Source organism: Hyperolius riggenbachi, chromosome 6 (genome assembly GCF_040937935.1).
Source record: "Hyperolius riggenbachi isolate aHypRig1 chromosome 6, aHypRig1.pri, whole genome shotgun sequence".
NCBI lineage: Eukaryota > Metazoa > Chordata > Amphibia > Anura > Hyperoliidae > Hyperolius > Hyperolius riggenbachi.
Genome location: NC_090651.1, coordinates 115,834,513 through 115,848,391, shown reverse-complemented (window position 1 = coordinate 115,848,391; position 13,879 = coordinate 115,834,513). Strand labels below are relative to the sequence as shown.

The 13,879-nt window shown below is 39.6% G+C and overlaps 1 protein-coding gene across 5 annotated transcripts in view; it reads right to left on the bottom strand.

The window, feature by feature from the left end:
• The window catches only part of TGFBR3 (transforming growth factor beta receptor 3), a 336,698-nt gene that overhangs the window by 50,282 nt on the left and 272,537 nt on the right, over nucleotides 1-13,879 (bottom strand). For 3 of the 5 annotated variants that reach the window (XM_068239808.1, XM_068239810.1, XM_068239809.1), the window contains exons 10-13: nucleotides 11,728-11,877; nucleotides 6,958-7,104; nucleotides 5,016-5,189; nucleotides 2,808-3,107 (exon numbers count right to left, since the gene is read on the bottom strand). In XM_068239808.1, coding sequence (XP_068095909.1) covers nucleotides 2,808-3,107; nucleotides 5,016-5,189; nucleotides 6,958-7,104; nucleotides 11,728-11,877 — 771 coding nt within the window. The remainder of the gene's footprint in view (nucleotides 1-2,807; nucleotides 3,108-5,015; nucleotides 5,190-6,957; nucleotides 7,105-11,727; nucleotides 11,878-13,879) is intronic. The other 2 variants (XM_068239811.1, XM_068239812.1) reach the window with 2 other exon arrangements.

The following is a 13,879-nucleotide window of genomic DNA, read 5'->3' as shown; positions in this document are numbered from 1 at the left end:
AATCACGCCTAGTCCCCGCCTGCAGCAGCTGTGCTCCTGAGTATATTATGTGCCCTGAACGTGACCCAGCTTTGATACGTGCAGGAAAAGGCAAACTGAAACTGTTCAGATCTCAGGTCCTCTCGTTCAAGCAGCTGTATGTGCAAAAGCAAGGATCTGAAAGTACTTCCAGGGCCACGTCCATCTTTAATCTAAAAAAAAATATGCATTTTTATAAGTAACAAAAATAAGAGATTGGGAGTAGAGCGTTGAAAACTTTTTTTTGCCTCTGTATTTAAACTCACAAGTTCCATTTAGGTTCCTAGCGTGTGATTACCACACCCCTGGGGATACTTGGGCTGGTTTTAGGGAGTACTTGAACTTGTCATAGGAATTCCATTACAGGGAGTTTTGATATTTAAAAAAAAAATGAATTGTGTAAATAACCCTGAATAAGTATTTTTAGATACAGTAATTAAAAGCATACAGGAATGATTGTAAAGCGGGCATTGCCCTAATATATGTATATAATATATTGCCCTAATATACGAAAAATTATCTCACGTACCCTTTGTATCAACACATTAATTAGCTAAACACCAAATTGTGCATAGATGATTTCCAAGCATTTCCTACTGTATTTAGTTAACCAAAAAATTGCATTGTTTATCTAATGATTTATCCTTTTCTAAAACTCAAAAGGTGTTAAACTGAAATAAATAAATCAAGTCCCCCCCAAAGCCATCAGAAGGGCCCCTTGTGTACTGGTATGTGTACAGTCAGCACATATATGTTGTTTTTTCAGAATGGATAACATATCATGTCTCCAAGAATGAATACTCAAAAAGTAAACTGGTTTATATTTAGCGTTAATGCTGCCCGCATATACACGGGTTCAAGCTGGATCTCACAAGAAACTTCATTTTCTGACATCTGGCAAAAAGGGACATTTTGCTCTGAAATCCCCTTAAGGATGTGTTGTTTTTCCATTCAGACATTAGGAGAAGGGTAAGCACAAAGATGGGTTAATCTCTCCTGTCATGCTGAGTCAGGGAAACAGAATTAATAGTTCTGTCTTGTCAGAGAAGAGAAAGGGAAAGGCCACTGGTTGGCAGTCTAAAATCATTAATAAGATTTAGATGACAGTGAGGAAATATAACATTTTACTGGTGGTCACTTCTTTTTGGTGTTCTTTTCTACATTGATGTTAGCTTATGCATGAGCAAAGCAGTGATGATGACATGAAAAGTGTGATTATCTACAGCAATCATTTAGAGGGAACACTTAAAGCACACCTGATCCAAGGCAAAGGTACCTAATGTAAGCCTATCACCATGCCACTCCCTCCTGTTATCTGCCCTGCTCACTCCCTTTAAGGGGAGGGAAAGGGAGGGGAGGGAAAGGGAGAGCGATAGAAGTGAACATCACAGCAAGACTGCCTCTTCCTGTCTGAAAATCTGACCTTAGCCAAACATTACATTTTTTAGAGGAGTGATTATTGGGACCGGGGGAAGGAGGAAAGGAACGGACACTGCACAGAAGTATAAGGATCCAGCATGTACATACCTCTGTGCCTACCTTAGGTAGCTTTGCCCCAGGTCAGATATACGTTAATTCCAGGGACTATATAATTAAAGTGACACTTTATTATTATTTAGTATTTACATCCAAGTTGGAAGTAAGAAGTTTCAGAGTTAAATGAAACAATCCATCCTGCTGTTCAGTGCTGAATGCGTGTGTTCGGGCGGTGCAGGATCATCTACAAGGCAATTTAGGTATGTGATGGCGGCCCAGTGGGAGTCATGGGGCCCAACTGCCACTTTCACTGATTCTTCTCCCACCTTAGAACCATAAGAACCATAAGAGGGAGCCAAGGCTACTACGTTGCCTAGGGCCCCATTTCATCTTCATCCATCTCTGTGTTCGGGCTCTGAGCCACGTGCTCGGACACCAACACTACTAATTGGCTATATTGGGTCTGTGACCTTTGTTGGTGATCGATCCCTAAGACCTCCAAGTACCTCTATGATTTCAATATAAACATGAAATGGTGGGAACAAGAAAAAATTACAGCAATTGAAATGTGATGGTGACGTACCTGTTCCCTAATCTGCAAAAAAAGGTTTGATTTGTTGCCATCTATTTTACTATAGGAAGGATTATCTGGACAGAAAATGATGGCAGTTCTCAAAGATGGGAAAAAAGACTGCAATAAAAATACAAAGTGGACCCTAAACACTTTTAAATTGCCCATAAACGGTATAATTTTTTCATCAGATGTGATCTTTCAATGCATTTTTTACGAAAGTAATCAGAAGGTAATTATCAATTGTTTTCATAAATAGGTCGATTAGGACATTTTTTTTCTTCCAATTCAACCGTAAAATCCATCATTTGGATCCATCTAATTATCTGATCCAATCGACCATAGAATCATTTACATTGCTTTTCAACACACACTACACAGTTTTCTGTACAATTCAATCATAAAAACTGCGTCGAAAGATCACATCTGATGAAAAAATTGTAATACGAATGGGCACATTTACACTATTTGAAACTGAAAACAAAAATCATGGCATTTGGCTTTGACAAGGGAAACACTAAACCTATACAAGAACCGATAGTAAATAGATGTAGAGATGTAAGTGCCATTCTCCTAGAATGAGGCTATCTCTGAGCTTGACTGCTGAGTGTGGGAGGTAACTTATCTGTCACGTTTTATCTGACTTATTATTTGACCTTAGAGTGGCTGCCTTAACAAGAAGAAGCTGTTCATTATTCAATGACCTGAAATGAGAAATGAAGCCAGAGTGCCCAGGTCTTACCTTGGGTAGGTGGTCCATCTCTCCATCTTTGTTTGTGCACAGGGTCAGCTCACAGTGCAGGAACAGCAGAGATGTATTAAACATAGATTTAAACATAAAGCTAAATCGCTTCTTTTCTGTCTGCTCCTGTGATTTGGGGTAGCTCAGCCGCTTTACATTGTAAAACCTGACAGAGTCATCTTTGGGGCAGATGTTCTCTATGATGGTATAATCGGTGGGTGTATCAGGATTGGAAGAAGGAGAAACAGAACAGGTTTGAATGATGAAGCTCAAATCCTTTTCAGCCTTGGTTACAGAGACCTGTAAATTAAAAGAAAAATTATTCTCAAGAATAAGGCCACCGTTGTGCTTTTCTGATGACAGTTACTAAGTGGGAGGATCAGCTTGCTGTAATTAAATTGATAAGTGACAGGTTTGTCAGAAAGTAAAACACAAGGTATATCTGTGGTGACCTGCCTTGAGGACTTATATATATAAACAATTTAGTGCAGTAAAGGAGAGTGGTGAAAAAGTGTGACATTTTTAGTGTATTTATGTTAAAATTTCCATGCGCAGTTACTTTTATAGTGTGTGCCAACCTAGCAATATGCATGTTATCTAGGTAATATGGGTTGCGCCAATTGCGCAAGACGTGTTATACAACTGGCTTGAATACTAGTAAATCTCTTCATTCTGTGCAGACTTCTAAGAAAATGTAAGAGACAATAAGTCAAATCAGGTAATGACAATATTGGGAAACTATATTTGCCTTAACCCCTAAGCCCACTGCCTAGATGTCACCCTGGACTCAGCTCTTTCCTTCGCACCGCACATCCAAAGTATTACCCGATCCTACAACTTCCACCTCCGCAACATCTCCATGACCTGATCCTACTTGTCCTCTGACACCACCAAACTCCTCATCAATGTCCTTGTCGTCTACAACTATTAGACGACTATTGCAATTCCCTTTTATCAGGCCTCTCTCTATACTGCATCAGCCCTCTTCAATCAGTAATGAATGCAGCAGCCAGACTGATCAACTCCTCTCAATGCAGCTCCTCCACAACTCCCCTCTGTAAAGCCCTCCACTGGCTGCCCATCCACTTCAGGATCTACATTTAGCCTACAAATCAGTGCACAGGACCTGCCCGACCAGGTATCTCTGATAGAGAAATGTAGGATTAGAGATGTAGAGAACTTAATGCTGCATAGCTACATCATGACTCAACTCTGAAATACACACGGATAAAATGTGTATATTACGATTCTACTAACGCATGTCTTTACCCTGGCTGCCCCGAAAACAAGGCAGGAGTTCAGCTGTCATTTTTTCCTTTTTTACGAGATTGAGATTTTTTTGTTTCTCCAACCTCTGCTACATAACGTTTGGCAATAATCTCATCTGCATTGTTACATGATGTTTTGTATATTTAAGTTATGACAAATACCACAATAAAATATTTTAAAAACATTTATCGTTTTCATTGAACTGAGATACACCAGCCACAGAGCAAACCTTGTCAATTGACTCATTATGTAGATTACTTTATTAGGCTTTCATATGCAGAAATGCAAGTGATGACTGCTGAAGTGACAACATGGTTATTAGGTTTTCGGGATCTGTTCTATTCAAAGTACTTTTTTTGTTTTAAATGAGTTTTTAGAAAGCTACCACAGGTCTTTTTGCTTGGATGCAATGCATCCAAGGATAGGAGTACAGATGGTAACTTCAGCCACGCCACTGCTCACCCGATTGACCCAGAGCAGAAGCTGAATCGAATTCAGGAGACCATGCAGGGAGCATAGGCTTGATTTTGTGTCCCAGTCCGGCTACCTGGTAAAACATCCATAGTCAAGTGTTTAGACGGAGGAGTAGTCTTGCCCAGCACGGCAAAACATGTTCTGACTAGAAAATAGACTCTGCTCAACTTATGCATGGATGGGTTGGTGGGCAGGCAAGGCGGCCGTACATCTATACCAGCAATTAATGACTGCATACTGACATCTGCCAGCTTTGTGCAAACTCATTTTATTAAACAATTACCACAGAAACAGTGGTAAGAATGCATAAAAGTTTGATACAAGCAACAGTATCAGTTTATCAATGAACAACGACAAGAAACTCAGTAAGATCACTGTAATGAATACAATGTTATGCCTATGTCCAGGTGTAAAGTCTAAACGTTCACATCTTTTCTGTACCATCTCGGAATAGTGACACCTTACCTCCACATAGACCTGCCCATTTTCTGGCACTGAGAACAGGTTCTGAGATGGTGTGAGGAACAGGTCCGTTTTATAAAGCTCCATGTTAAATGTGACGTTATTTATTGCTGGATCTCGTTGATCAAAGACAAGATCAAAGGAAGACGTGGTATCTTGTGGCACTGTACAGTTAAACTAAAAAAAAAAAAAGACAGGAAAATAACATTTATTGCAGGAAATACGGTAAACTTAGCAATCAAGAGAGATCAAAGAGCAAAAAGGGAAAGGGGGAAACTCCAAAGTTCAGCTAAAGGTGGGCTATATAATAGTACACTGCCAAGAAGTACCATATTCTAATAAAAAGGTTCAAAACCATTGTAAGGACCACAGCACAGATCAGAAAAAAAGTAAACGTATAGGACACAACACACTGATGGGCACTATGTGTTTCCCAGAGAAAAGTCCCTTCTTCAGGTAAATATACAAGAGTCAGCAATTGGCTGTATTGCAAGTAGAGTTAGATCATCTGCTTGTGATACAGTGACTCGCTGGCGTTTGTATATTTACCTGAAGAAGCAGGCTTGCCCCGCAAAATGCATCACTATGTGCTGTGTCCAATACATTTCGATAAATCACACAATTTACATTTCTACTATTAAGAGAAAAGAACATTCTCAACTAGAGGAATCATATGAGAAATTAGCAGTGAAAATGACACTCATTTTACCTCTGGATCTTTATGTGATTGATATGGAACACAGCACAGTCTACTATAAAATAATTGTATGCGATTAAATAAATAGTAAAGATAAATAAATACATTCCTATAATACACAGTACGGATAATCACGAACAGCCCAATCTACTACAACGTATGCACTGTGGGGGATATTTATCACTTTGTTTACGCTACAAGTGGTGCAGCTGTGGGATAGCTGAAGGAAAGTCTATCATCACAAGGTAACATGACTGATAAACCTCTCCTACCTCACTGCTTATATTTGCTGAACGGATGCAGTGGACTGAGGGAGTGCAGGTCATTAACTGGACCACAACGGTCCCATCATAGATAGCATCTTTACAGCTGAAGATGAATGTAGAGTCAATAAACAAACCTATGACTGGCTCCCTCCCTTCACATTCTTCATTAGGGTCTTTTAAAGCGGATCCGAGATGAAAAACTAACTATAACAAGTAACTTGTCTATATATCTTATCTAAAGTTTAGATAGTTTACACAACAAATCTAGCTGCAAACAGCTTTAATAGAATATGATTATTTCTCCCTGTGATAAAATGACAGCAGCCATGTTGTTTGTAAACGTTACACAGTGGCAGGCTTATCTGCATCTTGAACAAAAAAACCTAATTCCCCCTAATCCCCCATCCTCCTCACTCCTCCCCTCTGCCTCTGAAATCTCTGGCTAGTAATACCTCCCCCCCCTCCTGCCCAGACTGAGCTCCCATGAGCCCTTGCTACTGTCTGAAAGTGCCTTGGCTCTCTGAAAACCTGTGGGCGTGGCTTGTTGATTTTATAGGGAACTAGAGTATTAAAACAAAAACAAAAAAAGTATTTGGCTTGAGGAATGCCCTATAAACAATAGGAAAGGAACCCAATTATGCAATGTGTAAAAGTTCACCTCGGCTCCACTTTAAGTATCAGCTGCAGTTAATAACTAGGGTAGTGGCCCCTCCATCCACATGTAGATATGGGGTGCCCTAACCTCTTACCCTCCCTCCGATATAGAAGGGGAGTCATAGTGGCCACGTTATGTAACCCCCAGCAATTGTGGCAGTGAAGGTTACCACAAAGATTGGGGGTGTGAACTTTGGTGGACCCATTATTTCTAGTTACCCCTCCTCCCCTCTAATCAATGATCTACATATAGGTTTCATTTACGGAAGCAACTACAATAACATTTTGGAGGATTAAGTCTATAGTGTCTTCCTGAAGAAACACATACCACCACAATCTCAGGCCGCGTCAAGAAGGGAAGACCTATTTCAGTTTCATCTGTGTCTCCTGGGAAACCACTATCGCCAGATTCCAGATCCTCGTAATCGCTAGGCCAGCCACTTCCCTCAGTGGGTGGTGATAGCTGTATAACAATCTGGAACATCATAGGAAAAGCTGTCAGTGTGACTGCTTTCACAAAAATATGCCAAACAAAAAAAACTCTTTTCTATAGACTGCAGTTAAACACACCTGATTGCTTTTCCATTGACCACATCCCCTTTAAAATAGGAAAAAATTCCACACAAACAAGCAAAACACCCAAATGGCCAACAGAGAAGGCCATAGGAACAGTGGATTGTTTTGGAGCATGTGAAAGCTATGAGATCTGAACAGGAAAAGAAACATGTGTTTGTTATACCTACAGATTGAGCTCTGGGGAGGAAGCTGCCCTGTCGTGTGAACAATACTTATGTCAAGAAAAGGATTTGGATTTTATTTCAGGCTAGATCTAGAGATTGCAGGAGATTTGATTTATAGGGCAATGTGGGGCTACATGAAGCTCTTTACAGAATCAAGTGATATAAAACATCTTACTAGGTTATGTGGCACATCTTTAAAGTAGAGGTCCCCATAAACAGCTCAGGAGGTATATGTGGCGCTCTGCTACATTAGCTAGGCGCCCGTTTGAAGTAGTTGAGTTTACTGAACGTTGGATGCATTAAAGTGGACCTGAACTCAGAACTTCCTCTCTGCTCTAAAATATACCTAACAGCATAATAACCTTTAAAGAAAAACATTTCTTTGTTACAGCTGACACAAATCCTGCAATAAATCTGCAGTGTGTCTACTTCCTGCTTTCATGGAAGCAGACATATTGTTAACATCCGATGTTTACAAATTAGCTGCTCTGCTGTGGCAGAGGAGATTCCTGAGCTGACACAGCTGAGAGATCAAATTATGGTGATGATTAGTCACAGATAAAGGGGGAATTAGACAGGCTAAACTCTCTAAATACATACAGGGGGTATTTCTCTGTTTTCCTTCCATCCTGTGCAAGAGTTCAGGTCCACTTTAATCAACTGCAAAACCAAGGTTGCCTGGTTTATGAGAAGTGCATTATCAGTACTTGTTATATTTCTACGTAACCTATGACTTATTGATATAACTGGAGATAATAGGAAGCAGGCTCCGTTACATATGACAAGGGTCTTGTGTAGGACAAGACCAGCATGCACAGCTGAACAAGACCTGTACGACTAACCATGTCTCAGATCACAGCATTATGATCTGTAGTGAGGACATGCTGCTGTCCTTTACCTGACACTTAACATTTAAAACCAACAGAAGAGCCAAAATCTATTTTTGGAAACTCAATATTATAATGACCTGTTCTGAAGGCTATAGCTTTGAAGACCTGAGAAGGAAGTAGATCTAAAATCAGGAGTCAAGGAACACTGGACATTTATAAATGATGCTTCATCATCTTATAAGGTTGCCCATGGTGGTTTAAAAAAAAATGTACAGCTGCACTCTACACTGCAAAGCATAACACTGTCTTCACACTGGTGTATGTACATGCCCTCACTTCATGCTCCAAGGCTGTTAACGCTTTCACTTTATTGGCCTGAGGAAGTGGGCTCAGACCAACGAAACGCGTTTCCTGTGCACATAAACCCTTTGTCTACTAAGACTGTCGTTATTAAGTTAAGCCACCTCAATTTTTTTTCACTTTTAGTGTGTTTTGTTTCACCCTTATGATCACAGAAGGTTTCATGCTGCATTCTATAACATCTCTCAAGAGCAATGACCTGAGAATGTGGAATTCAGGGATACATAAAATGATGCATCCCAGCGATCTCTCTGATGCGAATGTCTTAATCTGTACATTTACAAAGCTGATCCCAGGCCAGTTTTAATCTATAATGACTATATTTTTAACACCCAAATATATGGATCTGAATAAATTTCCTTCCAGCATTGCCTTTGCTTTGTGGGTCATTTAACACAGTGTGGCAGGGAACAGAAACATGTAGAGAGTTATAGCAGGAAGAGGAGCGGGGTAAAGAGTGGGTGTAGGCTGGTCTAGTTAAAGCTCCAAAAATTCAGTCAAAAAATTGTTTTGGATAAATCATGGAGAAGTCAAGTATTTAGAGAGGGTTTTTTTTAGTCTTTAGGCCCACTTTAATGTATTGTTTTAGGACAAGTGGGTGGAGCCATGCAATCCTCTGTGGCTAGTGGAGCATCTAGACCTGCTGCTGTATAGTCCAGATACAGCTTATACATTTTGCACTTCACACTGTATCTGCAGATTATTTTACAACAGTGACTGGATTTTCAACTGAAAAGGTTTCCCATATTCTAGGTTGTTGTCACTGTTTCTTTTGCAAGATGATCTCTCCATGGCCATGGCTGTAATCCATGGCTGTAATCCTTCCTGCTCTGTGTGGTTGTCACAAACACAAATTACTATCCAGAGCAATTGTAAGTCTAAATTGGGGCTAGCTAAACTAGGACTGGCTAATCAACTTTGCAAAGAATATACAATATATTTTATGAGACCACGTCTGCTCATGTGACTCTGTAAAAACTCCAGGGCAGACAAAATACCCGTAACTACACTGATTTCCTAAACTATGTGATCTTTCCAGCACATCCTACACTGTGTATGATATGAGACAAATCACAGGCATTAGATCAACCACACAGCTGTGTCAAAGACCATAAAGTAAAGGCTTAATGCAGGGCTGGGCCAAAGAGCAGGCGGGGAGGCACCCAGCTCAGTGGCATTAGTAGTAAGAAGCCTGTTGACCTTCTCTGGGTCACACTGGTTATTTGGTGGCACTATGTGTGTTTACTGGCTGATACAGGCCACCTATTGGTGGTCTGTAATACTGCATAGGATAACTGTGAACAGCGCAAACGTTATTCTGTGGAGGAAGAAGGGACCACGTGTTGTAATTTCTGCTTTGGACACTGTAGGACTTTGTCCCAGCTCTGGCCTTATGACAACAGTAGTGGTCTAGCAGTAATAAGGGCAAACAGTCGGGAAAATAAAGTACATTTTTGATCAAAACAATTACATCAAGGAAAAGTATGCTTATTAGCTAACAAAAGTGCAATAAAATAGTGTGAGACGTGTTAAACCGGAATTAAACTGCAAAAATAATTCAGTTTGCAGGCTTATTATAGGTTATCAGTTTTAGTACGTATTGTTTTTTCTTTTTTAGTCTTTGTGCATGAGATTCTAACAGGGACTATTGTCTGCTGCACCGTCATGGTTTTAGTGAATCCGGACTCACTGTGAGTGACAACTGTATGCATTCAGTTTCCTTCCTCCTCCCCTTTATGAGGTACTAGGATAAACACGCCCACCTGTGATGAGGCACTCCCCAGCCACCTGCAGTGTCTCCCAAGCACTTCAGAGGCACAGCATAATAAGGAATGGCTAAACGGGCAGCATGGCGGCACAGTGGTTGGCACTCTTGCCTCACAAAACTAGCCCTAGGGTCAATTTCAGGCTTATCCAAGCACTGCAGCTTCCTTCCACATCCTCAAAACATTATGGAGTCTTCCCCTTAAAGGACCACTATCACAAGAAAACTGTGAGAATTTAAAATGCATATGTATGCATATGTATCAAATGTACATTTGTTCCAGAGTAAAACAAACTATACATTTTTTTTATCTATGTTGCTGTCACTTACAATAGATTGTAAAAATCTGGCAGATGTGACAGGTTTTGGACTACTCCATCTCCTCTGTGGGTTTTCCTATTTTCAAAGGCACTTATGGATCTGCAGTTGTTCAGTCCAGCTACTAAAATAGTGTGCAAGCGAGTAGGGAGGATAGCTGACATCTTTGCATAGATCCTTTTCAGGAAGTATTTTTGAAAAAAATAAAAGTAACACTAAGAATTCCCCAATCAAAGATGGATTAGTCCTAAACATGCCAGATCTGGCTGCTTTTACTGCTTACTGAAAGCAACAGCAACATAGGAGAAAAGCAATTAATAGTGCATTTTACTTCTGGTACACGTGTATCGTAAATGTTACAAGTTTTCATGATAGTGGTCCTTTAAGGAATTTAATGTAGACTTTAGCAGGAGTAACAGATTATGAGGGGGGTACCCTCATCCATAATAAACACATGACCAGAATATACTCTAAGTGGCCACAGTTCTCCTAAGCTGCCCATTGGTTTGGAGTCTCATGCTAGGTAAACATGATACAATTTTCTGACAGATTTACCTGTCAGATCGATTTTATCCAGCATGTTTGATCAGAATTTTGATCGATTTTCCGATCGAATTCCTTAAAAGTAAACGGAAATCAATTAGAAAATTGATAGTAAAATCGATCGAAATTCTGATTGGACGTGTTGGAAAAAATCAATCTGGCAGGTAAATCTGCCAGAAAATTGTATCGTGTGTACATAGCATTGCAGGAGACAGTTGGTTTACAAATGATATCTGATGCATTTATCTGTAAGATGTACAGTCAGAATGCATGGAACTGTGAAGATATATATGCTGAAGCTACCAGTAACCACAGTGTACATCTACATGCTATTTCCAAAGGTTGCAACTTCAAATCGGGAGTTTAATTCCGCTTTAGCACAAAAAAAAGGAGGCTATAAAATCTCTAAATATACAGAAAGCTACAGCAGTCTATAACAGTGAAGACACCGCTTTAGAAAAGTTTTATAATTAGCAAAGCTTCGATTTCAGATTGGAGTTAAACTGCCTGATAAAGAACTAGCTACCCAGCAAACTACTTACAGTATTGTAGTAAACAATACTTGAGCCATCAATGTTGTGCTGTGTTCCACATCCCTCCAATGAAGACTCTAAGATAAAGTGAGTGTCATTTTCCCGTGATCTGCACAGTGGATCAAGTAGAGAAAGCTCGGTCCCTATGTATCCATTGGCCTTAAAAAGGATGTAAAATGTCAGTGGCTACAGCCATAGACCAATACCACAAACAGAACTGAGCAGTGTGCATACAGTGAAAAAGAAACAATACTTATAGAATATAAAATCTATGCTTTTGTTTACTAGCCAGTCTAGGGAGAACCCATTTCTTGATCAGAGGCAGAACCATGTGAACACTGATTTATACTTACCTCTGTATATATAAAAAGGTTAAACACAGTCACAGAGCTAGTTCAGTAATGTAATTGCTCAAAACTGTCAATTATATGAAAACTATGCAAATCATTAAAATCTTTTTTAGAGCAATTATGTTACTGAATTAGCTCCAGGTCTGTTGTTTAACCTTCTGCATATGTAATTTTTTTTTATCTACGATCCCCTTCTATTGAGGTGTAGCTAATTGTACATGCTGAATTATTATTAAGGGAATTATCTATCTTTTATACTTTTTGTTCTTAGACCACTGTATTAGGACCAAGGAGTTTTGAATCAGGATGATACCATTTATTGGCTAACTTAGAGATGAATAAACAGTGAGCTTTCGGCTTATAAAAAGCCTTCGTCGGACTGGTTCCTGATTCAAAACTCCTTGCTTTTACTGATGGCTAACACGGTACAACACTCCACTGCTTCTGTATTAGGCCCATGAAGGCAAAATTCTCAAGAACTACCGTAAGTCAGGATGCAATAACTTCTTTGGGAATTCTTATTTTTTTTCCAAGCAAATGAGGTTGAAGTTAAGGAAATAGTGGTTGCCCATTTGTATGTGCCATATGATGCAGTGGCCCTTTATCAAGAGTGCTGAAAAAACAGAAGATGAAAAATGATCTCCTAGAAAAAGACTTAAAAAAAAAACGCTCAAAATAAGGGCGAGTGATTGATAACAGTTATAAAAGTAAAACCTAAAATTCTGAGGAACTTTGCACTGTTACACTCTGCAACCTTGATAACTAATACATGGTTTAAGAATTGTCAAATCTACATGAAAGCTTGAGTTAACTAACCAACTCTGATTTAAATGCTTCTTCACAAATTTTTATTAAAGGAAAACAAGTGAGACGTATATGGAGGCTGCCATGTCTTATTTCCTTTTAAACCATCCCAGTTGCCTGACATCCTGCATCAGTAGTGACTCAATCACACATCTTGTCAGATTTTTGTCAGGAATATCTGATCTGCATGCGTGTTGGGGGTCTATGGCTAAAATTATTAGAGGCAGAAAATCAGCAGGATAGCCAGGCAATTTGCATTATTTAAAAATAAATCAATATGGCAGCCTCCACATCCCTCTCACTTCAGTTGTCCTTTAAAAGTAGTCCTTAATTAACCATGTGGATGTTTTTCTCCAACTCTTTCTATATCCTGCTCTAGGACCAGGAACTCAGTAAAAGTAACAGCAGTGGCTGGGTAAGGGACCTGTATTAAGAAATCATTATGTGGAATGTGAAAAGCTATGGTACTATCTCTGTATTCAGAAAATAAATTCACCTTAGACTCTGCTGCTTGCAGAGTCTGTGTCGTAGCAGCCCACATTTAAATACTTACATGTGAATGGGCCAATGCGTTTCTTAGCAGTCTCCCAATATTATACTATGATGTTAACTGTGGTGCTGCAGTAACAGATCATCTAATATCCTGGGTTATCTAATAAATGTTGCTACCCTGGCGCTAGGACCGGTAAAATTGCCATGCAGCAAAATTAGCGGCCTTTCAAGCATTGGGTCCATTGATACATCATTTATTTATGGGTTGCCTTATACTGAAAAATGGCATGCTAAATATACAGGTTCTACAAATCTGATGGGTGTAGAAGCAGTCATGTCACTGGTTCAGATTCTGCTGCTACACAAAGCTCACTGTGTAGGAAATAGATGACACTGGAGGAGGTGAGCTTATGAGTCAGCAGAATTTCTGCAGAAAATTCACTTGGGAGGTCCTATCTATCTTTACATCTACTAAGTCATCACTTAACACTGCCATTTTAGTTGTTTTGCATGTT